Here is a 26406-nt window from a genome sequence, read left to right on the forward strand (position 1 = left end):
AATATTGTAACACATTATAAATAAGTTTGGTGTATTTGGGATGCATATTTGTTATAAAATTGTGTTATAAAAACGGGCGGACTACATACATTTTTATAACTTCCACAACACAAAACAAAATCTTTATAAATATATATATATATATATATAATATCTGAAACATTTGTTTCCAAAATGGCCTCGTGGCCGTGCGGTTAGCGTCGCTGACTACCAATCCAAAGGTTGACGGGATTGAATCCCGGCCGCTGCGATACCTTCATTTTTGTACTTGTAAAAATAAATACGGCGCGCGCGATACTACAAAAGTAATAAATATATTTGAATTAATGAATGCAAATAAAAGTAAATTTATCAATTAAATTGTAGATTTCATTTCACTCCTTCTTTGTATACATACAAAATAGTGATAATTTAGTAAAAATCATTCAATTTTATTCATAAAAGTATGCAGAGGTAGAGTTTATCATACAAAAGATAGAAAAATTAAAAAAAAAATTCTTCCTCAAAGAATATAATATTTTTATTGCCTAAATGGTTTGGTTGCAAAAACCTATTAAGGCTCAGTCTCAGGCCGAATATGATATTTCATTTTCTTCTGGATCAATCATTTCATCTATGTTTTGTTATGACGTTGTCACGTTAAACTATCGTCCGTAAACCGACTTTACAGACAACCAATTTTTTTGGAAAATATTAATATGAGACCAGAAATGAAGTTTGTAATCCTTACATTATGACTTAACAAAGTGTGATGAATAAATACATAAAATCTTGCAAGGAATTCATAAAAATGGAAATTATGATGACTAGAAATCCAAATGGTATTCCATAATTAGTGCACTTCCTCTAATATTCATACTGGTATGTTGCTCTATCACAGCAGCTATTATATTAAAAATTTGTTATAATATATTGTGCTACGTATTTCCTGGTGTCTAAAATTTTATTGCTGTCTGTTATGATAACGGTAAAATGTTTAGTTTTTTATGGGTCAATTATTTTTGCAGGACATTCTGTGAGGCTTGTAAAATTACATTTCTTAACAAGTGTGACAATTTCAATCAATGGAAATGTTTGCTGTGTGAACCAGCTACCAACTATAAAAATCTTCTTGAAGTAAGACACAATTTTATTCAGGAGGTAAGATTTTTTTTTTTGTGAATTCTTTACTAATAAAAGAAACATAATTTTGCATATAGGATGATCATTTTCAGAGTAATATAATTAAATCCAAGATTTAAAAAAAAGTAACAAAAACAGTGCTTGTATTTTGGTGGACAATTTTACTGTAAACTTCTTACTGTACTCAAATTTCAAATTCAGGAAGAAGAAAATGCATTAGAAATAGAAATCTTTAGATATTGCAGTTATTTGTTGGGGTTTGCAGTGTTTTGACTTTTGTCTGATCACACAATGTGAATAACTTCTTATAAAAATGAAATCATATCTTAAAATTTTCTTTCATTAAACTTGGAAGGTAATATAAAAAAAAAATGTTTTTTTAAGGAAAGGGAAAGGAAAACCATTTTTCATTTCATGGTTCTAATTTGCAGTCATAATTTTTATAGGTAACCAACCTTTTCACAGAAGACTCCAGTGGACTGGATCCTGATGAACTACAAAAGATTAGACGCCCCATTGTCGTTTTGTCACTTTTTGATGGAATTAGTACAGGTTGGTTGGTATTTACATTGTTATCAGACTCTTTTCTTAAATTATTCTTAACAATAAAAAGTTTTTCATGCAATATCTATTCTACCCTTGATTGCTAGCCAATCATTTTCTAAACACTTCATTACATACAGCAGGCAGCTTATACTTTATACCCGTAAGTGCCGGCTTTATCAAGGCCGAAGACAGGAGAGAGATAAAAATCTGGATATACAGTAGAACACCGATTTTACGAATGCTCTGGGTTCCACGATTGCATTCCTAAAATTGGGGGTGGGCCATTTCGAACCTCCCCCCTCTAATAGTACCGGTAAGAAAAAAATTGTTTTACTTTTGAACAAAATATATCTTGTATAATTTGTGTCTTTTTGGTCTTGATAAATAAAGTACCATTAAATATTAAATACAATTAATGTAATGAAAAGATAACACCCGGACACAATGTGTGAACATGGAATGCGCGCTGGCTCTCATGGTCAGCCTGCCGCTGCACTGACAGGCAGCCGCTCGCCCCTGCCAGTCCTCCTCTATGCTGCGGCGGTCTCTGATCCTTGAACTTGAAGTGCTACCATCTCTCCCGCGGCAAACATTACATTACAGCATATCACACGGTGTAGTTGTGCCCGCCTTTTGTACACACTCGTATTCCTACGTGAATAGTGACTTCTTCCAGTTGTGAACAGCATGTGGTATGTTAATACTAATACCTACTCATACTTTTATAGGCCTACACATTTTAGACATTTCTCACGTAAAATAAAGAAGCGAACTACATACAGTAACACCTAGTTTTCGGCCTCCTTTCCCAGCTTCTTATTTTGCCGCCACTGATACTTTATTCTTCCCTCTTCTATAAATTCCACTCAAGAACATGCCAGTATCCAATCTTTACGGGAGAGATAATGGAGGAGTGAAAAGAGCAACAGAAGTAAGAGACTTGCACAGGTTTATTAGCTTGAAGAATTTCCTGCCTTGCATTTCTACTCACTTCCCCTTATCAGCTTTATAAGTTAATCTTTAACAGCTCACCGTTAAAAATACGCACATTGATTACCAGAATTGATGAGAAGAAGCACATAGTTTGTTTCGTAAAGTGATCATAGGCATTTGTGGTTAAGAAAAACACTGCGCTGTAATGACAAACACATTCATTAAAACATACTTTACATTTTAGTCCGAGAAACCCGTGAATTTTGGAAAGTCATTGGGAATTATTAGTTTGTCTAGCAAGTTGAAAAGAACTTGGTTGAAAAACTTCACTCCGTGCCTAGAAACAGCATCACTGATACCATTTTTGAGTGCTTTGTACTGGCAAATCTCTGCAGCGGATATGAGGAATGTGATACGTGTTAATATAATACTATTGGGTGCTGGCGATTAACTATAGGGTAAGGAAGTCACTACTTTATATTTATTCTCTCACGATGCACACAATTGCGGTTACTATGCGTCACATGCCGGAAATGTTGGAATGCAAAGGAAAAGGTGAGTATAGTTAATTTGCGGAAAAATAAATATATTTATGGCCCTGCTAAATTTTTCCATACAAGAAATTTAGAAGTTTGTAATTTTCCAGCAAAAATACTGCTGTGTGACTAATAAAAAAAGTGTACCTAGTCCATTTTTTAAAATTTAATGTCTGATTAAGGGTAAATGGCTGTCGTGTGGGCCTTAAAAAAAGATTGTTTGTCTCTGGAAGGGATGAGTTTTAGCCTTGAAAAATATAAACCAGGGAGGGAGAGGTAAGCCATAAATCATAATACCACCGCTGCATTATTTTAACAGAATGTCTAATTTTTTTTGTTGTCTTATAGGAACATAGAGAGTATTGAAACCCACACAAAATATGTGCGTGCGTAAAAATATAACACATTTTTGTAAGCTTTCAGTGCGATTTTTCAAATTTTTTCTGATTATTTATATTTTGGTGTCAAAATTTCCAATTTTTCGACAGTTCCTGAGAATGTGTTCTTAAAATCACTGCTTTGTTAAATCCGGGAGTTGTAAAAATCACTGTTCTAGTGTATGCTCTCCCCCCACACCCCAAAATTCTGTCAAAGAGGTACTTTTTGTTCTTGTGGTTTCAGTCAAAACACTGTACTTTTGTAATTAGTGTTGTTTGTGTTAGCTTCTAATACATAAAATAACTCTTGCTATGCAGCCATGTTAAAAAAAATTCTCCTAAAAAAATCATTAAGTGCTATTATAAATTTTTGGCAAACCATAACAAAAAATATATATATCCTTTCAAAAATTAAAACCTTCGCTTTGCCCCTAGATAGTTTTGTGTCATTTTATATTTTAATTTTTTAAATTTAGGTGTACTTATTAATAGTAAATTTTTATTTTTATTTTAGGTCTGGTTGTACTGCAAAAGCTAGGTGTGTGTGTGAAGGCATACTATGCTTGTGAAGTTGATGAAAATGCTACCACTGTTTCTAAGGCAAGATTTGGAAGCCAAGTAACCCATTTAGGAGATGTGAAAAACCTAAATACACTTTCTTTGAAGAAACTAGGTGCTATCGATATGCTTATAGGTGGCAGCCCTTGCAATGACCTGAGCTTGGTGAATCCAGCCCGTAGAGGTTTCGATGGTAAGATAATGTGTTGTGCTCACCTGTAATGTTCCCTTGGCAGTTTGAAAATTTAATTGGACAATGGTAGCCATTACAAAATGTTTTGTTTAAAATGGCTGCGGCAAGGCTTTGTTTTTTTGTAAAATGTTTTTGAACTTTGTTTGACTGTTGTGGTGTTAAAATTGTTGGATCATTCACCTTCTATCAAGGTAATAATGGTTAGATTCCCATTGGAGGTCAAACCTGGATTACTGGCAAGTGGAAAATGAGACGGATGTTTCCGTGAACTGGTAGATTTTCTCTGGGTACTCATGTTCTCCCCATCATATGCTTTCTAACACTGCTCCTTCTCAATTGTTTACTCTTCATTAATCTCCTAATGACCTCAAAGTCAACAAGATGCTTAAATCATTAATTCATTCTGTTGTGTAGGACATAAGTTGCTGTATATTGCTTGTGTAGCTCCACGATGTATTGTATAGCTTAGCACTACAATTGAAGATGTATTAGTGCCAATTAAAAAGTAAAATGTGAATAAATGAATCATGAAAGTAACTGTTGTACTAGGGACTTAAGGGAACGTAACAAATGGAATGTCGGAGTGGGCGCCACCACGTGATATGGGCACGTAGACCTGGCGGAGAGTTCCTTCAGGGCGTGACGTGACCCGTGTAGGGCTAGGCCCGGTTCCCTTAGCAAATGATACCGCGCCCGTGGGCTCTTAAGGCGTCCCACACGCCTCGTGGTTCAGGAGCAGGAACACGTGGTCACTCGACTAGGCTCGTCGCACTCCTTTTATTGCGGTAACGTTACAAACAAGACTCCAGCTGCGCTACGTCTACATTACTACATTGAAACTGTTGAAAACGCCAACGGCGGGAAAGAATTGGTTTACAGGCTGACCAGGTCACCTCGTGGCCTTGCCTCGTGAGTCTAAGATGCGGTTCGTGTTTAAACGATAGAAATGAACGTTGAAACGAGTCGGCCACCTGGAGTAGGCCTCGCAGATACAAAAAGGTTTTAGAAATTATAAAAAGTCCGGCGGATGCTAAGAGATCAGTTGAATATAAAAAGCAAAGTTGCGAGGTGCTCACCAAGCGTCCTACCCCGGGTGACGAACGGAAACGACTGAAGAGGCCAGGGCAGCATGGCGGCTGGAAAGCGCTGGATTTACCGTTAGTCTCGCCTGTTTTTCATTACTACATATGTAACTAAAACAAACACACTAAAATTTTTATCATGTAATTATACCATTAATTATTATGTTAAGTATTAATTATTTTAATTAGGATTATGGTTCAAACTGGGTTGCGGGTAGTTCCATTGCCTGCTGCGTGGGGCGCTGCGCCGTCCTTACCAACTAGCACTGCAAACATAATCCTTAGGGAATATTATTTAAAGAAAAGACATGTAGCAATTACGTAAACCTTAAGATTAAATAAGAAAACAAAAGGGGTCGTGGCACAGACTCTACTCTCGCCTCTTGTTGGCAGCCTCACACGCACACACACACACACCTGCACATGGGGCGGTAGGTTTGAAATAGAGGGTGTTGGTGGGAGGAAAGGGGTGTCGACGGCGTGAGGCACATCGGGCTTAGGGAGGGCGTAGCCCCGGTCGACATCATAACATTTAGTAAATTTGTGTTAAACTAGCTTATATATCATTTTACATTTGTTAGTGCATTGATACTAAAACATTAAGACCCCACCGGAGGATGCCACTTAACACATTGTGTCCCATGTTAGTGCATGTGAGTGGTTGTTGGGGTGAACTTTTTGAATGTTACTTCGGGTGCCAACAGCCGGGAGCAGTGTGAATAATTTGGCCGAGCCATGACGAATCTCTGGTATGTAGCCTTTTGTTGCATTCTCGGTCACAGGCATGTGTTGGTGAATACTGTGCAATACTATGCCACCATGGGACTAAGATGTTCCTGCTGTTACTCCCTTGTGTACTAATGACTTATTTACATAGGGTGATATCAATGCTTCACTCACTCCTAATTACACAGGTGAAAATAATGATCACATTGAATTAAAAACACTTCCTGTTTAATGGTACTTATTTACTTTTATTACTCACATGAATATATGATCTTGGACATGAATACATGAGCTTAGTAGTCCGAACAACAATGAAAAATCCTTAAGTATATAATTATTAGTTATGCCATTTCCAGAAAGACTAACGGCATGGGTAGGGCTTCCGTGAGACTAAATAAAATGTTTAATATGTATTAACGAACAATGCTAAATCAGCAAATAAAAAAAAAATTTGGTTTTGCTTCACGGTATGGCCACAAAGTCCATGAGGTGCCCAATGTCAATTGACTGTCGTTGTGGTTTTTTCATCTTCACCTCCCACGCCAAAGGGTCACTACTACAACATTTGAATTTAATAAAAGATTACATCATAACAAGACACTTTAGCTTTCAAAATATCCTTAACATTTAAAATTTAATGCCTTTTTCTATTAGTTTATTTATATTAATTATCTATTACTGAATAATACATTTTATTATTTTTAATAATGAATAAATACAGGTCAGTCCTTCTATGTGTCTTCTCTTTACTAATTATTTCTTAAGTTAACATAATTGCACTGCAAAGCTGACATCGCAGGCAGATGGGCAGTGGGCGGAATGCCGGGAAAGTAGGCTCACATGTGAAGCATATCAGTATTTGCCAGTAAGCAAGTTGAATTTTTTAATGCCAAACATTATATTAGTTCATTATTTTTGTTCTAGCTAAAAATAGTCATAATTATAATTTAAGTTTTTTACTACATTATACGAAGCTAGCAGCTAAGATTATTCCTGTACTTTAAAGTTTTATTATAAAGGTTAAGCCCTAGAGGTCTGTCTGTTTCTTGAATTTGTTTTAAATGCACTAAAATTCATGATAGTTAAGTACTTCCAAGTAATATATTTATTTATTTTTGTAAAAATTCAAATCATTTGCCCCATACTACTAAATATTTTTACTATTAACATAAAAGCTTAAATTCATTTAAAATTTTCTGAATCATTTAATTTTAACTATTCGAATACATTTGTTTGTAGCAACCCAGGCTACTTACTGCACTCTCCACTTTTTAAATGGTTTTATTAATTACATTTTTTTTCAGATCATATTCAGTGCTTGGTTAGGTTTTCTAGATTCATGTAAATAATGGCTGTTTATTTCTAACGAGTGGTATTCATGCATTTACCATGTGTTTTATGATCATAATTTACATTATATAATGGTTTCAATAATTCTGATAGTTTGCTTTTTATTGTGATAAAGTTGCTCAATGTTGTTTTTACATATTTTTTCTCACCTGTCTTAAGTTTTTATGTGTTTTCATGTATTTCTTTTGGATTATTTACTATGGTTCTTTGTCTTAAGCAGGATGATGCAACATTTCTTGTCAAGGAAGTCAGGATAGAAAGAGACAGTGATGGTCATGTGAATTCTATGTGTGGCAAGACTCGTGAGTTGGTCAAGATACTGTTGCTATGAGCCCGTGATTGGCTGAGTTTTCGATGTGTAATTTTGTAATTGGTTGGAAATTACATCACATAAGCACCCGTGGTCTTTCCAGAGAAAGAAGGGCGGCCATGTTCATCAGTCATTGTTCAATTATTGTGCCAAAATAGCGTGCGGGTGGCGGTTCACAAAAAATATGGTGACCTCATAGAGACAGATAATTTAACGTCTGGGTTTGGAGCTGTGTTGTAGTAAACGTTAAACGTTTTTGAATTTTTTGACTTGTAACTAGAAATTTAGGTGCAAGCCCAGGGTGGCCAGGTGTCCACCGGGACTTGGTTACTTTTTCAGTACCTAGGAGACCAGGGGTCTCTAGGGATATTCTTTAGTGGAGGCACAGGACTGTGATGAGTGAGCAGCAAAAACAGTGAGTTTTTTGATATCATCATGGAATAATGGAACTGGTATATTAATTCAACTGGAGAAGAAAAAATTACAAAAAAACTATTTTCAAATGTTTTTATTTAAAAGCAACCATTAATAGTTTTGAATAAATCAACAATTGTGGACAGAACTTTATACCTAAACACCTGCAACATCTGACAAAACCTTTTTTTTAAGTGTTTTCTGTATGTGCAAGGAACTATCATTGTCTGAGTTGGGCACAACTATGATATGTTATAAGCTGGCGATAGTCTTATTTCAAAACATTAAAAAAAATACTGAAACCACTCCCCAAGTGACGTGACAAAGATAAAGTTAATAATCCTTTTATACATTTTTTTACTATGTCTACTGATAATAAATTACTCTCTTTTTCACAGACATTGAAAGTTCAGCTCTGCTTTTTTACGAGTATTATAGAATCTTGCAACAAGTTGTAAAGAGTGAAAACTTCTTCTGGCTGTATGAGAACACAGCAAATATGCCAGCCATGTTTGAAGAGACAATTAACAGGTTAGTTGCATAGGGCCTTTGTGTTAATATAATTATTTTTTTTATTTGGACTCAACATCATATAGACATTAAAGGCCATTAGAAACTGTAACACACAATGACACAGTTCAAGGATATTGGGAAAGAAATTGGTCAGGAATTATTTCAGCATTTGACTGGAGTGACTTCAATAAACTGTGGAAAACAAACAAACATCAGTGTGGTCAGACAAGGATTCAAACACAGTTCCTCTGGAGTGTGAGTCCATTGTGTGACCAATGGGCCACCTCGCCATCTCGATCCATGTTTACATCTAATAACATGGGCGGCAGAACCAGTACCTAGATCAGGGGTCGTATGATCCCAGTTGCATATCCTGCATGAGTTAGCAGTGTACACCAATCCCCCTCACTTAGCACATTTTTAAATTGCACAGATTTATTTACCGTGATGTTAATTTTACTGCCCCAATCTTGAATAGCACGTCTAAATTTCAGCTAGCACGAAATCACCACAGGCAGAAAAAGTCGGGTGACGTCATGAGTTATGCTTCCTCTCTGTAAGCAACCGATTTTCAATGGCGTACAATTACAAGAATGGGAGGAAGTGGGGTAAGCTACGCAAGGGGGGAAGAGATGCGCGTGCAGGTCAGACTATGCTATCGGCTGTTCTACAAACATCAACTTCAGGGAGTCCAGTTGCAGCTATGGAGTGTAAAGGACCAAATGTTTTTAGGTCCGCGCATATGCCTCCGGGCCATACCATTGTCACCCGGCCACAGACCTGGCCATGACAAACTTCAGTCTAGTAAGTAGAAGGGAACTCGCATGTAAAAACATCTGCCGGTCCCTGTACATGCACAAGTAACTGCAGTTGGAATCATGGCTTCCAACCAGGAGAGTAATGCATTGTGTTCAAGTAGTGTTAAAAAAAAGAGCACGTGTAACTCAGCACACGTGATAAAAGTGAAACTTCTTTGGCAATTCAAACCTCGACTCATAACTATATTGTAAGGCATAAAATGGTAGAAAGAGAAAGAGAGAAAGAAGAAAATTTTCTAATAATGATAAATCAACAATAAATATTACTCACTGTTGAAATAAACCATCAAGAAAAACTGTGCACGTTACTGTTTCTTCAAACAATTCTGCCATTTGAAACATGCCAAATCTTTGAACAAAATATGAAATTTATAACAGGTAGCGCTATCTAAGGATAAACACCTGCATGCTGGTAGCAAATATAATATTCAAGGTATTCACATCTGACTATATAGGTTACCTATATCTATTTTTTGAAATAAACGCGTGAACACATTCTATGGCTTATTCTTTCATTCATCTATCTTTCTTGTTTCTTTTTTTTTTTTTTTTGGGCATTGCACAAAGATGAAAATGAAAACGAGCCCAGCAACATATGAGGGGGTTAGAATGAAAGTGAAGTAAGTCACAATTGCTAAGTTTTCCAGAATAAATTGTATTGCGTAGGAGCTTGTAAAAAATTAGAATTATTTTTAAACCATTCAAATTATTAATCATATTGTTAAAAATACATTTAAATTTAATATTCTGAACCTAACAGACATTAATTTTATGTTTATAAGCAGAAATTACTCTTTCATTTCTTTTATCTTGAAAAATAATGTTTGTTTTGACTTACGCTACTGTCACTCCAAACAATCTTGTTTTGGATGTCAGTTGAAAACATCTTAAATGCCATACTAGTATAAAATAATGTCAACATAACACATGAAAAACACATTATAAATACTAACAAAACATTTTTAATAACCATCCTGTTTAGCTATCGTTCTTGATAATCTTTTTATACAGAGGCTATTATTGTCTTTCTTATTATTGCTGACTCGATGTTTTGAAAGCAGTCTTGTTTTGTATGTCATTATGAAAAATATTATTTATTTTAAAAAGAAATTGTCAGCAAAACACATGAAGAACACAATAAAAATACAAACAAATATAGTTTTATAGCCTCTTGTTGAGCTATCATTCTTGAACATCTTCTGATAGTGTGTCCATGTGATTTCCCATCTGTGACGACTTGATGTTTTTAAAGTACCTGTGATCAGGAGCGCAACTAAATTTTCAAAGGGGGGGGGGGGGGGGGCAATATACCTTTTTATAAAGAATCATCGATCCCCCCTATTGAAGCGGGGGGTCCGGGGGTCCTCCCCCGGGAAAATTTGTATTTCAAGGTGGAAAATGGTGCTATTTAAGCAGTTTTATTATCTAAAAATTAATTATACAGCATTTTCTTTGCCCCTGTTTGCCCCCCCCCCCCTTCAAGGTTTCAGAGGGGGGGCAAAATACCCTTGCCCCCCCCCCCCCCTGTTGTTGCACCCCTGCTTGTGATACACTGGAGGTATGTATTTCAAAAGATAAAGCATACCACATTTCTTGAGGTGGTTAATAACCCTTAACTCTCTATAGAGTTTGTCTTTAGTGACTGATTGCAGCATCCTTGGACAACCACTCTTTAAAGGTTTCACGTTGATTTCTGAGAACTCAAATGCCTCTTGAAGTGTGTACTTGTACTGGATGGAAAATGGCTTTGTCTTCTCATACCTCAGCCACTGGATTTTTAACCAATTTACAGGGTCATCATCTACACTTTTTTTCCGCTTTGTGACACACCGCTCAAGGGACTCTGTAGACAGAAAACCGTCTGCTTGCATCTGTACTACGGAAAATTTGTTTGTCCTTTTTGCTTTTTTGATGATCTCATACCAGTGCTCAGGAATGTAAATAGTTGCTGTTTTTGCCTGTTTTTCTACGAGTCCAAAATCAGCATCATTTGGCAAGAAAGAGTGTCCTGATACCATAAACTTATTGTCAATAATAGACATTGCTGTGTCCTCTTCTTGGGTGATTTTCATTAAAGATAAAGCCACCTTCAAGTTACAATTCTGTCCCATACAAGCATCACTAAAAAGTATAATGTGTGATTTATTTGCAGCAGTAGTTTTAATAAAACATCTAAGGCAGCTTGCTATCTCCTGTGAACCATGAGAGGCAATAGATTCATCCGAGACATGCATTGTAGCTTCTCCAGTCCCTACATTATGTATTCCCAAGTTGTATACGTACATATTCTGCTTGTAGTAAGCTTCGGAAACAGAAAGTTTTGGGAACGGTAATGCTTTTTGAAGATCAAAGGTAAGTGTACAGATACTAGAATCAATTTTAGACTTCTCTGCATCCCCGTGTAAAGCAGATCGAGCTTTCTCTGCTCTTCTAAGATGGAGTTCATGATTTACTTGTAACTAGGGATGGGGCGACCGAATCCAATATCCGCCGAATCCGCCGAATCCTAGGGATTCGAAGCTTTGGCAGGTCTGATATAGGATTCGTCAAAGGATTCGGTTTTTTACTATTTACGGAAAAAATACAGTAAAACTCGCTTATGAGGTCCCGCATGGTAGGTTTTTCCGTATAAAGCATTTAAATTGCCCGGGGTCTCATCATTTACGCCATTAAATGTGTGATATAAAGTCCCGTTAAATTTTTTTCTGAAAGTTCCTGTCTCAAATAGTAATGGCGCACGTAAATATGAAGAAAAGACAAATGAACAACAACTTACGAAGAAATATGGATAATGTACCATAACTATAGTACAACCCCAATAGTTATATTAATATAATTACCATAAAAAGAACTAAAGATTACTACAGAAGCATGATAGTTACCACATTTGCACTATAGTTACCGTAACAACCGAGATGTATATTTACCGTGATGGCATAGGCGTGCGCACGGTAGGTGCCACAGGTGCCTTGGCACCACCATTAGGATTAACGTTATTTTATTTTTTACAAGCAGAAATAATACATAATTACAAAAAACCGTATTATTTCCAAAAAAAAATATGTTTTCCAATCGTGTCGAGTTACAGATATGTGCTCATAACACTATCAGTATATCAATTATCAATCGAACCAACTATACACACGGAAACAAGCCAGGTGCAATTACTTGTGTTGTACACGCGGGCCGCGGCTACGAAAATTCTGAAATGTAAATACTTCTCCTAGTTCTCCTCGAATTACATAGTATGCGCGCTTGGTGTCCACTGTTCACTCCACTCGGCAGGCGCACGGAATAATAGCCGCCGTCCGCCCAGGGGCGTAGCCATAGCGGGGAGGGGGGGGGGGTGCTAGGGGTTCAACCTCCCCCCCCCCCTTAGCACCAATTCTTTAATTAATTTCTTATTCATCACTCAAACAAATGTCATATTAAAATTAATAAAAATTTTTTATTACAATATTTAACTTTAAGAACCGAAAACTGCTAAAATAGCACAAGTTTACACCTTAAAATCCACATTTTCCCGGGTGAGGACCCCCGGACCCCCCGCTTTAATACGGTGGGGGGGGGGGGGGGGCGCATGGTTCTTAACACCCCCCATACACAAATCCTGGCTACGCCACTGCGTCCGCCAGGTAGCACTACTGTGTAGTGTTTACTCTTACTGTTTACTCATCACTTTACTGTTCTAACGAGTACACGACTACAGCCTGTGTTTGTTACGTGGATCACTCATTAATTAGTTATCATTTTATTTTCACTAGTTGACAGTGGTTATAGTTCGTTAATTGCTGTGTATATATATATATATATATATATATATATATATATATATATATATATATATATATAATCTGTATGATGTATAAATGGGTGATTAAAATTAAAAAGACGGATCCCGAAAAGGATTACTCGATTACTTATATGCAGTCGCCGACAAAACATTTTTGTTGTATTCCAAAAGTTAAAACTTTTGCCCACTCTTATTTGTGTATTTTTATTATTTTAATATTTTACATATTTGAGGTATGTTACCAAAACTCCCTTGATTTGTTGATTTTAAAACTCAACATATGAGAATGTTTTTTCTAGAATTTATTTGGCGTCTTCAGGAAACATTTAAGTACGGTTTTTCAGAGCCACCAGCATGAATTCCGTGCAAACAATTGGTGCAATTTACTTTATGGCTCAACAAAGCTTAAAACTGTAAATAGATTAGTAAGTTTCCTGGCGATTAAAACGTTCAAAGCCATAATTTGTCATAAAAAATGTTAAAATTTTTACATCTGTGTATTTAATGTTTTTGTTCGGAAACACCTTAAAGAGCACCATTTTGCGCTTTCAAATCCAAATTTTTCCGGGGGAGGACCCCCGGACCCCCCGCTTTAGGCTCGGGTCCGTGAATGATAAGGCTGTTGTGTAATCTGGCACCACCACTACTGAAGTCCTGCACACGCCTATGCGTGATGGTAATGTATTATTTATTTATGACATATTAAATTAAAGAACATTATTGAAAAAAAAAGGCTGTTAAATTTTGATATGTATGGTTGGCACATGTTGCTAAGTAATAATGCGATCTGAAAGAATGCAGTACTACTACGAAAAGTGAAAATGGTACTCGTGGATTTTTAGGTTATGGCAGTCTCTTTCTTTTTCAGTAATATCGGCCGAAAATTAACGAGCGTATCGGAAGTCGGCAGAAATTCCAATTGAAATAAATATTGGCAAAATCGGCTTCTTCATTATAGCTCTACATTTGATGACATGAGTAAACATATTTCAGACTTCAGGATATTGAAAAAGACTTTAATTTCCATGTAGGTTTATTATGTGTGTTTTTTTTTTGCAAGTGTAAATTGAATTAAGTAAAATGCTTTTATTTTTATTACTTTCAATTGATTAAACTTTAATGACCAGTTACAGATATTTATGACACTAATTTTGAGGTTAAGCAATTTTACTAAAGCATTCCAGCCACGCAGGTTGCCAGCGAGAGACGCTTCTCTTCTGCTGGAAACACTATCTCCAGTCGTAGAACTAATTCAACTCCTGAATGTGCAGAACAAATTATTTTTCTGCATGATAGATTAAAGAGCAGAATTTAATACTCTATGACAACCTCTGTCAGAATTATTGTACTGAAAAGTGGAAATGTTGAAACAATGTGAATGTACTTTTCAAACAACATGATTTTTGGTCTTAAGTTTGTTGAAGCTCAGTAAAGATATGTTACATTTACACAAACCTATACTTGTAAACTGTGGTTATGTTAGTTGGATGATAACAGTTACTAATGAACCAATGGAAACAGGTAAAATTCAATGGAAATTTTTTTTTTCTAGCAGTGCAAAATGTAAACACACTCTGTAAATAGTTACCCAAGATTAATAAGCCCACTTCAATTTAATACTTTATTCAAACATTTTACTAAGTTTTTTTAAAATAAAAATAATTTCCCAAAAGTGTAACTGTACTACAAAAGCTCGAGCTCGAGCTCGCTCGAAGCTCGAGATTTTTCAAGTAAGCTCGCTCGAGCTCAGCTTGAAGTAAAATTCTTAGGCTCGCAGACCTCTAGTTATTTATAGAAAAAATCCTAACCGCTAATCTGTACTAAAACTGAAATTTCTCAAGAAAATTTTTTTTCTTTATATACACAAGAAACAGTAAAAGCACAAAGCACAACATATTTTAGGTTAGGAAGGCATCAGATGTTATAAACAAGAATGTACCCAGCCTAAGCTGTGTTCATATTATGTTTTGCCTACATACAACAGTTTAAGAATTTATTCATAAATCTGCCACTTTTCAAAATACAAGCAGTGATGCAAAAGTATTATTGATTTTTACAGTTTGCGCCGTAACCTAATCAAGCACCAAACTTCCACTCACGACTCGCGACCGCGGCACATCGTCAGCTGCATTATCTTCAAACTCATCAAACACTGTTCCGTTTTCTTTAAGCATATGAGAATTAATCAAGAATATAAATGAATGAATAAAATAGTTTACAAACAAACGTAAAAGTTTTCAACAGAAACAAAGTTCAAACAAAACAATATTCATAACACACAATTCACACACAAAGTATGGCGTCTCGTCCCGTTTGTTTATTAATTTGTTATCGGTATTGATTTTATCTGTGCGAGTTTTTCTACTGAACTGAATATTTCCATGTAACATGTGGTTTATCTTTCGTTGTGAATGGTGATTTAAAGTCATTTATGTGACGTAAATCACAATCAGAGATGTCGGATGTATGGGAACATTTTGTTTTGGACAAATCCGACACCACCAAAGCTGCATGTCTGTTTTGTGGTGCAAAAATATCCTGCGGAAAGTCATGTACAACAAGTGTGTTACGTAAATATCTTAAACTCCACTCGGCCCAAATCGCTGTTGATAAACGGGAGAATAGTGACTCTTCCGGTTCAGGAGAAATTGCAGGGCCTAGTAGAATCTTATCTGAACCTCAAAACAATGAACCATCACTGACACAGCCCACACTAGCACAATTCATGACAAAAAAATGTAAGTTTTCAAGCAAAGATGGCAAAGGAAAACACATAGGTAGGCTTATTGCAGATATGATATGTGTAGACAATCAGCCACTGTCTGTTGTAGAAAACAAAGGCTTCAGAAAGCTTATTGCATTTCTGGAACCTCGTTATTCAATGGTTTCGAGAAAATTTCTGGCAAATACACTTATACCAGAAATGTACCAAACTACACGTGATTAAGTCCAGGGACTTTTTAGTGCAAGCAGAATACATCTCACTTACATTAGATATGTGGACATCATCTGTTAAAAGATTCGGGTTTGGGTTCGAGATTCGGCGATTCCAGTCGAGGATTTGAGTTAGGATTCTGATTCGAGGAAATCAGGATTCGCCCCATCCCTACTTCTAACATATTTATCTTTTGTGGGTCATCTTCAACACTCAACGATTGTTGATACTTGTCGCATGTCATACATGTATCTTTTCGTGGTTTGTGGAAATGTAAGTTAAATTCAGTACTGAACACGTGACTGTAGTAATGTTCTTTTACTGGTTCAAAATCTTGTTCCCTACAAAAGTTTGTATACAGTTCATACATTTTTCTGATATTCAGCTCGGGATTCAGAAATCTCCTATTTGGATTGTCCTTCCGGGTGTATGGCCAGGATATGCTGGGAACCTCTTGATATGGTCCATGACAAACTGTTTCCGATGATATGATATCTTGTTCACTGGGACATGTTTTCCTCTCTGATCTTCTCCTGGAGATTTCTCATTCTTTATCTTCTGTGTTGCTCGTAACATTCTCCCATCTGATATGCCAAAAGTGTCGAGAAAGAACGTCTTGCACACAGCAGAGGTGCTATAATTGTTTTGCTAGTGATATACATGTGAACAACCCCTAGGTTTCCTTACTTCCATCTCATGTTCTAATTTGTTTTATTTGTACCCGATGGACTAACCCACATAAAAAATAATTTTGTTTGCCAAAATCACCCATCTTCCAAAAGTTTTCAAACATTTTCCTCCTTTCCTCTTCACTAAAGGTCTCAACACATCTTTTCCTACAATGGCAGTCAACATTGATAAACTTCTTCAACATTAGTACCATTTTTATTCGTGTATGCCTGACCTGAATTTCTCAACCTTTTAGCAGCAGCTTGCTTCCACATACTTGGTTTCCTTTCACGCTTTCTGCTTCTGGTCTTCTCCAAAATGTCTGAAAAAAGGAAGACTTTTATAGGATTTGTTGATTTATTCGGATAATACCACAATAATAATGTGTTTATATACAAGACAAAATAAACCGTATCTGCTACAAAAAGGGAGAAAACGGTGTGGAGAATTCAAAATTTTACTGAAATATTTTGTACCTATAGAGTGGAATGGATAGGGTTTAACAGCCCTTCATTAGGCAGGTCTCTCAAAAATCTTTTCTGTTAACATATATCTAAGCCCAGGTAACAGTGTTAAGTGTTTATGTTGAAAACCACCCTCAGTTTAACTTCAATTTGAATAGTGTTTTACGAATTCTAGTATCATAATGTACCCACCTGAAGTCAATTCGTAAAGAATTTGTCTTTCTAACTAACCTAAATTTTGCATTGTTGCTGCATGATTATCTTCGCTTCGTACATCAGCAGTTGAGCAAAATCCCGCACCAGCAACTGAGCAGCTGAGGTATTTCCTACATCTTCTATTACATCCTGGACATCCTCTGCAATGTCAGTCATTTCAGAGTCATCTGTGGTTAGAAATAGATTTTTGTGCCTTAATATTACACATAATTATATAACAGATATACATATTCTATAGGTTCATAAAATGACTTATATTAGTTTTGTTTACATTATTCGGTAAAACATTTCATTACAAACCTGCAGAAGAATCTGGAAGATACTCCTTGTCTTTATCACTGTCATACATATCTTCATCACTGCTTTCACTGCACTCCATTTTCAAAAATTAACACAATATAAACAATGCCTTCCAAGTTTGCCAACACAGTAGTGCTTATTTCCTCTATGGGCTGCCCGCTTCTCCAAGAGGTTTAGTGTGAGCATAGAGTAAGTCAGACTTACGTCATTGTTGCTCTGAACAGATCAAAGCTCATGTTCAGCAGTAAAACAAGTGCTGCTATCTGTTGAGTAATAAATGGAGCTCTGACTTACCTAGTTTTATAATTAAAAGAAGTACATGGAAAAATTAAGTGAAGGTCCAATAAACTCAATATATTCAAATTAGTGACTTACTTCACTTTCATTCTAACCCCCTCATATATAGCATAGTGCTCTCTTTATAGCTCTTTGGCCAAGTACCTATTCTCTGCCCTTTTTTGCATCAGAAACGTTTCACAACAATGTTTCATGAAAACGTAGCATTAAACTTTGGCATTGAAATTTTACTCTCATTGCATTCAAAGAAGTTTTACTTCAAAAATGTAAAACTATTTGTCGAGTAGGGCATCTCGAGTCCCGACCCCACACGGGCAATTTCACGGCCCTGTACAGTCTCTCCACTGTGTCCATGTGCCTTTTAACTATCACGTGTAGAATGGGCGAGGCCCTGCGACATCACAGTATGAGTCCAGTATTCTGTTGTAAAGTTCTGCTGTATGCAAGTTTATTTTAATTGTTCATTCATCATTGAAAGCACACTAACATACATACTGTTACTGGTAATTTTAAAGCCTTAAAAAATTCTCAGTATTGTTCTTTGAAAATAATATGTTGCTAGAGTGGTTTTCACTTGTGACCCAACTATCTGGATTTGTGCACTTCCAGATAAGATGATATCAATACCCAGTTCAACTAAATTGAGTTCTGTATCTTCCACAAAATAGTTTTGAAATTGTCAATATTTTTATTTATGTTTTTATTCATCTTTTTAGTAACTGAGAATTGTATATTTTTTTATAATACACAAATGTGCATTTATTTCAGATTCCTTCAAAGTAAGCCAAAGAAAATAGATGCTAGATTTTTCTCTGCCCACAACCGTGCAAGATTCTTCTGGGGAAACATCCCAGCAATGGGAGAAACCAAAGTGCCAGCATCAAGTCCTAACCTTGATGAAGTTGTGAACAAGACGTTTGGCAGAAAGGCCCAAGTAAGGAAGATGAGGACCATTACTACCAATGCTAATACCTTGTTGGGACAAGGTAACTATATTCTTTAAAAAATGTGTAGTGGTTTTATTTCATATTTGTTTAGCTTATTGCTCCCAATATACTTTTTGTACATAAATAAACATAATGGTCATGTGCACATGATTGTAAACCCTCAATTTTGAAAAGTTCAGGGACCCAAATTTTATGTAAACAAATAAAATGCTTCCTTCTGGTATTTTTGGAAGGGAAGAAAGGGAATTTTGAAAAAAAAAAAAAAAAAATTGAAATTTGAACACTTGTATTAAAAAAACTTATATCACTATTGACACTAACACACTGACATATGAGTCTACAGTAGTATCCATAGGCAACGTGGCTTTTCACACAGTAACATAATGTCTTAACTGATATTTTGCAAATTTAAAAATTTTTTCATAACTTCAGAGGGAGGGGAGATATACCCCCTCCCCTCCCAACTCGCAACAGTATCCACCACTGCTTATATTGTAATACATGCTCTACTGTTCTTGAGGACATGAAACAAATACATGTGACTGGCCAAAAAGAACCACAACAAACTTGGTGCCTGGCTCTTATGATGGAACAGAAGTGTCATGGTTGACCGGCAGACACAACAATGGTGAAGGTTCACTTGTAAAAAATTATAAAAATAATTACGTAGACAGCATAGTTTGTTTGCTTATAAGAGTTCAAGATATAAGTTTATGCTCAGAGGCTCAAAGCGATAGGCCTTCTAAGATTATAGTGGACTCTGAGTTACTTGGTATTGACTCAGTGCTGAAGATTTGAGTAATACCCAAATGTTTGGCATGACACGCCAATAATCATATCTTCCCAACCTTCTTTTATGTCTTGTTGCAGTCTGATATTTACTAATAGACTCCCATCTGTAACAGTCGGGAGTAAGTAAGTAGTTATTTGACGTGGATGATTACAACTATCACTACATAAGCTGGTTGTCATGACGCGTACACCCTGGAGGTTCTACTGCCTGCACACTGAGCTTCAGCCTTGCCCCTGACTCCCCACCTCCCCACGACTAACAGAGCCTTACCCATCCTGTCTGCCACCAGCCCGGTGCTCCGCCCTGCTACAACGCTGTTGTCGGTGCTTTTAGGAAGAGGCCAAGCAGCACTGCCCATCTGAAAACATTTCCTTCTCTTCGCATGGCCAAGGGTTGACAGTAGCTATGAAATAAAATACTCTCAGCTGTTAATATAACTGGAGGAAATTATGAATAGTAACTAAAGTATGTCTTCTTTCACACTCTGGTTTTCCGCTGTTTAACAGATGTGCACAAAAACTTATCATTATGTTAACAGTTTTAATCTATTTTAACAACTTGATGTAGCACAACCAGTGTAGCACAATAAGTCATACATGCGAGTGTATCTGAAGATCCATTATATATCAGGCTGCATCGTTGCTTATCATGAGACTGTTCACCCTCACCAATGCAAAGTGTACATAGAATGTTCCCTAATCATCAGCCCCTAAATTTAAATAAATAAATAATAAATAAATAACATTGTCACCAACTCTGTAATGTTTTTCCTGAAAATGTTTTATCGATCATTGGATGAAAGTTTTTATTTCCGCATAACAACGTAAGATAAAAGGTGTCAAGAGACATAATGCTTGATATTAAAAATGAACAAATATTTTGTAATTTTTAATTATTGGACAAGGGACAGGAAGGGGTTACAACATTTAAAAGCTTTCAAGGTGCAATGCTCGGTCTCACATGCAGAGTTAGTTATTTCATTTTCTTGTCATTAATAATAATTAAAAGATTGTTCTGTAAATGTGTTCCTATACCTTATCTTGTATGTGTTGCTAGATCACAAATTGTCTCACCAGCAATTTACTAAATCTTATTTTCGAGCTGTAAAAGGTAGTGCAAGTGATCATAACTACAAACACTTTCATGATGTTTTACCACTATCAAATAATATTTAGTAAACATCTGTTGAGAAAATGAGAGACCAAACATCAAATGTAATATAGGTATAGGAAGACATTTACAGGAAGAGCCCTGAAATAACAGTCATGAAAACATAATGTAAAAACAAACTTGTGTGTGAGTCTGAGCTTAAAACGTTACACTTAAGGAGACGCCTCGTAGCTTTGAAGTTCAAAGCCACAATGATATTATCAATGAAGAGGGTTTTAAAAAAATTATGACCAATATTTTTGAGCTCATAACTTTACCATTTATATGGTACAAACTTTAATCCAATGTTGTTAGAGATTTGCAGTGAGGATTCACAATAAACCTATAATTATTTTAATTCAGTAATACATTACTGTTTTCAACCTTGTTGGATATGATGCACATGCAACTTTAGTCTGGAAGGTGAGCTGGTTGTGTGCTGAACACTAGGGATGAAAAAATTATTGGCACTTTCACTGGCGTCCAGGCTTTTCTTTTTTTTTTTTGAGGGTTTTGCATGTATCTCTTTGTCCTATCTCATCCCATCTCTGTGCCATGTGCTATCTCTGTGCCATGTGCTGAGCTACAAAGTGAACTAGCCGGCACAGCAAGCAGATGTTCTCTCTTTCTCACACACTCACAATCACTCTCACTCTCTCACCTCAAGCATGTATCAGATACTCTACAGGATTGCAGTCAGATTCCAGCCATATCATTAGGGACCCCAGAAAATGGTAAATAAAACTGGCTCATTTTTGTGTAAAAAAATGACAAAAGCGGTGCAAAAAATCGGTGTAAAAATAAACAAGCGGTGCAAAAAATCGGTGTAAAAATAAGCAATCGGCAGAGACCCCAAAAAAGGTGAAAAAATTATGCCATTGGCGCTGTAAAAAAAACCTTATAGCGGATAGGCACTACAAAGTAGCAGACTCTGCCTTACATCGGCCCACTTTGTCTGTCGTTTCATCACACAAGAATACAATCTGTTTGTCTTCTACAGCGTGCCTTACTGCTTCCTTATTTGCCTGGCAAAATTTTGGGACATAAGTTTCTCCAAGAGTGTTGGCTGATGGCAAATCCCCTGCATCTAAAATGTATACATAACTTACAATATACTTATAAATAGGTAGCATTTATAAGGTTATCGCTGAAAATATTAATGGGCTAATTTACTCAAAACAATTCTAAGCCAAACCTAACCTAACCTTTTCAAGATTACTGCTGGATTACAGAGTCAAACCATCAATCAGTTAGTCAAAAATATCTTGTGGTGTGCTCACCATTTCACAATGAAATCCATCCTATTTATGTGTTTGTTAATCTGAGGTACTTGCATATTTATTTGAAGTAAAGGTAAGGTGGGCCTAAAGGTAAGTTAATCGATAATATTGTAGGCCTACATATGCTTATGAACTTTTATTAGAGGGGGAAAACATTTCTAAATAAATAAGGCTAACCTTCTTCAACATGGGTGTTAATTGTTAAACCATTCCCTCATAGTTGGATGATCAGCTTTTTCCAAAGGAATGTTAACTTACAGCATCATATTAACAAAATCAGAAACAAATTCTTGTTTTCTGCACTTTCAAGCTTGTTTGTTTTATTCACGCTGTCGCCTATCGAGATTTGTTTAGACACGGTAGAATTTGCTTGACAAAATAATTGTCTTTTCTGTTTTGTTTTGAGTGTGTCATTTGCCACATGCTTTTTGCACGTGTCTTTGTGTGTCCAATCAACCCGCACATCATAATTTTGTCCTGCTGATCAAAAATATAAAATCCATCCGATTTCTTCTCTCTTTCGCGTCGAAGTTTTCGGCACCTTAGTCATAAATTCAATTGTATCACAAAACTTACAAAATGTGGACGGTATTTGTAAACACTCATAGATATGTGCACGCAAAAAAGACTGCCATCTTAGCTCCATGCGATTAAATTAGGTTAGAAAAATCGACACCAGTGCGCCTTGCGGCAGAAACGACCATTATTCAAAACACGAAAACTGTGGACAGTCAATTTTGTTATGTTGGTAGTGCGCACATATCGATTGTTGATATTTGTTACATTTTGTTTTCATTTGCGATGGCAATATTTACTGCTTGTAAACAGAGTAATAAAAATACGTGGATTTCAGTAACGTGTCAAAACGAAGATAATATCACGGCACTAGTCTTTCAGTCTATTTATTTCACGCCTATGTTTATGATGGCGTAAATAAATAGAACTTGCGACATAAGGGCATTATTTTATACAAAAAAGCGTGAATTTCGCGCGAAAATGCGTGAATTTCGCGACTATGTCGAAATCAAAGGAAAGTTGCGAAATTCGTTTAAAGTATCAAATTTTCGCGTTATTTCGTGAATTTCGCGCTTCAACATTTTTCGGGGTCTCTACATATCATACATGTACTAGGGCACCACAATGGCATCTGGTAAAACAGCAGAATGCATTGTCACTTAACAGTGCTTTGTTTGTTCATTTAACATGATGCTTGCAGAAAACATTGAATCTTAATCAAATTATATTCTTCGCTTGGTTGGACCAAGGCATGCACCACACAATCTAGCACACACTGAATAAAAGCCACTATTCAAATCATTCTACTAACATTTCTATAAAATAAAACAAACTTCATACTGCCAAGATGTACATCTTTAACTTGTTACAGGACCTGCTAATGTTCTGCCTGTCATAGTAGATGGCAAAGAGGACACGTTGTGGATAACGGAAGTCGAAGAAGTATTTGGATTCCCGCGACATTTTACTGATGTCGGAACTCTCAGCAGGAAGCAGAGGCTTGATTTGCTAGGAAGAGCTTGGAGTGTCCAAGTGGTAGAATACATTCTGAGACCACTAACACTGTTTTTTGCAACATCGAATAATAACAAGGAAGATTGTGATACACTAAAACTCGCCTAAGTGTGAGGTTTCTTGTGTGATTCATTTATAAAAGGCAAAGTATATTCATATTGCTGGAATAATGCAATTGTGGAAATACTTTTACATTACTTGGTAAAGAGCACACAACCTTTTAAATTTGTATTAAGTGTTTATTTTTATCAAAAATATTCTTTACTTAAACTTTTAAATTCTTTTTTGATATGTATATTTTTTTACGTTCAATTTATTCGTGGAAATATGTGGAGTTTTAAAATTTCTTTTCTTTCTCATTTATGTTTATGTTAAATTTTGAGAATTTATTTTATTCGCTATTTTGTAAAAATAGTTTCACCAAACAAATATGCTATTTTTTAAATTTTTCATTGGTTTTCACATTGAACCTATTTCTAACACATTTCAATGATTCTTTTGGAAAAAAAACAGCATAATGTATACAGAATCAAAAATAAGTTTTTTTTATACATGCTTAATATGCAGCTCTAATTATAAAATGTTTAAAATTATCAAGTGATGTAATATTAGTGTTATACTTTAATCATTGTTATATTTTACAACAAAAATATTATATAAGATATACACAGATAAGTGAAAATTTGTATTCCTTGTTTATTTTCAATGTTTAGATATTATTAAAGGAATTTCAAAATATTGTTAAGCAATATTTGTTTTACTAATAGTATTTGTGTTACTATATTTGTTAGAGGTTTATGTTATCTTTATTTACAAGATATTTGATGTCTTACTTGAGATAAGCAAAATATGTTTAATTTTTATGGATGTACGGCACAGTCTTCTGTCATTTATTTTATGGTGTTATAAAGACCTGGGTTGCTGCTGATGACAATAGCCTTACATGGCAGATATTTGTAGATTTAACCTGTTGCCAAAATCAGCAACACAGTAACTGTTTGCACAAGTCATGCCATGCAGCTGTTCACTTGCACTCCACACTTATAACTTTGGAGATACATATGTATCCTAAGAAGAAAATATTGTTGTACTGTATTTTACCACTATACATGCTAAGTAGACACATTTGTTTTTGCAAAAATGTTATATACCATGATGCTCCTCTAAGCACTGTAGCTTATTTTGCCACTTTAATTTGGTAGACTTTCATGTAACACAAATGAATTATTTTCAGACAAATCACAGGTGTTAGTACAAAAATCTCATTCTTATTGTCCCAGTCTGATGTGCTTTACTCACTGGATGTAGCGAATAAAGAAAAAATTAATGTAATCATTAATTGGTAGATTTTATGTTTAACAAAAAGTTAACTTTTTCTGCAAAATTAAGCTGTTTCTAGTAAAAACAAAATCATCATTAAATTTTGAGGAGAGGGTTTTTAAAGAAACACAATACTTTTTATCTTTAACATTATATAGTTGTTAACAGATTAAAGACATAATATTTTTTATTTTCAATTAGAAAAAAATGTAATTTACTTATTTTATTTACAAAATATTAAGCTATTAGATGTATCATTGTAATTAGTACAATGATTCATACTGTTGGTATTGTGCATAATGATGCAGTGCCATGTAGTGTCAAAAGTTGTTCTGTTAATAATGTAGTGTGTACATTCTTGTATACAAACATCAGTATTGATTACTTGCTAATTTGTGACAACAGCATAGACACACAAAATGAACACACTGTCTTTGACTAAGTAAACTACCTCACCATCTGTTATGTAATTTCTGAATTTATAATGTGGTACAACTCAAGAATCAGCAATGGAAGTTTGTTGTTCATATATCACTGTTATATTTTGGTAAAAATTTTTTAAACATGATTTTAATTTTCTATAACAATGAGATTCAAATAAGATAACACTTCTGTTTGTACAGATATTAATATAACCTAAAAATATTGTGATAAATATTTAGTTTTTCTCTACTGTAACTTTTATGAATATCTTACTTTACCACTGAGAATTTTTAATAATTAATGTTTATTGTAATCATTTAAATATTTTTCATAGTTTCATCTTGTTGAAACATTTATCACAAAATATTCTAAAATTAGTTTTAAGTAGTGATTTTATGTTGTTTTATTATGTGTTCTTTGTATTTCAGTATTTTATACTATTGTGTTGGTTTTCCAGCACACTTTTTAAATGATGAAACTAATTATGTAAGCATTCAAAGAATTATGTAAACAACCTAATGTTCCTATTACAACTGTGATTTGTGTTATTTATTTTCCAACAAGCTGTCCTATTCCTGTAAAACTACCCATTTAAGGCCTAGTTCCAGTTTGTTGTTTAATTTATTTGCCATTGTTACTTCTGTAAATTTATTTCATTTATTTTTCAGGTCACATTTTTACTCTGGGATTGCCATTGAACCCAGTTTACACAGATTATGAAACTGACTGAAATAACAAATACAATTTCTTTTCTGTACTCAAACTTGCAAAACAGATACTTCTTAGGGCTTTCAAAAATTCTCTGGTTCTTC

The 26406-nt window shown here is 35.3% G+C and overlaps 1 protein-coding gene across 8 annotated transcripts in view; it reads left to right on the forward strand.

Moving 5' to 3' along the window:
* The window catches only part of LOC134529205 (DNA (cytosine-5)-methyltransferase 3A-like), a 190106-nt gene extending 163982 nt beyond the window's left edge, over nucleotides 1-26124 (forward strand). For all 8 annotated transcript variants that reach the window (XM_063363064.1, XM_063363067.1, XM_063363069.1 and 5 more), the window contains exons 10-15: nucleotides 1008-1140; nucleotides 1569-1674; nucleotides 4029-4265; nucleotides 8546-8678; nucleotides 18921-19138; nucleotides 23709-26124. In XM_063363064.1, coding sequence (XP_063219134.1) covers nucleotides 1008-1140; nucleotides 1569-1674; nucleotides 4029-4265; nucleotides 8546-8678; nucleotides 18921-19138; nucleotides 23709-23959 — 1078 coding nt within the window. In that variant the 3' untranslated portion in view covers nucleotides 23960-26124. The remainder of the gene's footprint in view (nucleotides 1-1007; nucleotides 1141-1568; nucleotides 1675-4028; nucleotides 4266-8545; nucleotides 8679-18920; nucleotides 19139-23708) is intronic.
* Nucleotides 26125-26406: the final 282 nt, after the last annotated feature.

This window comes from Bacillus rossius, chromosome 2 (assembly GCF_032445375.1).
Source record: "Bacillus rossius redtenbacheri isolate Brsri chromosome 2, Brsri_v3, whole genome shotgun sequence".
NCBI lineage: Eukaryota > Metazoa > Arthropoda > Insecta > Phasmatodea > Bacillidae > Bacillus > Bacillus rossius.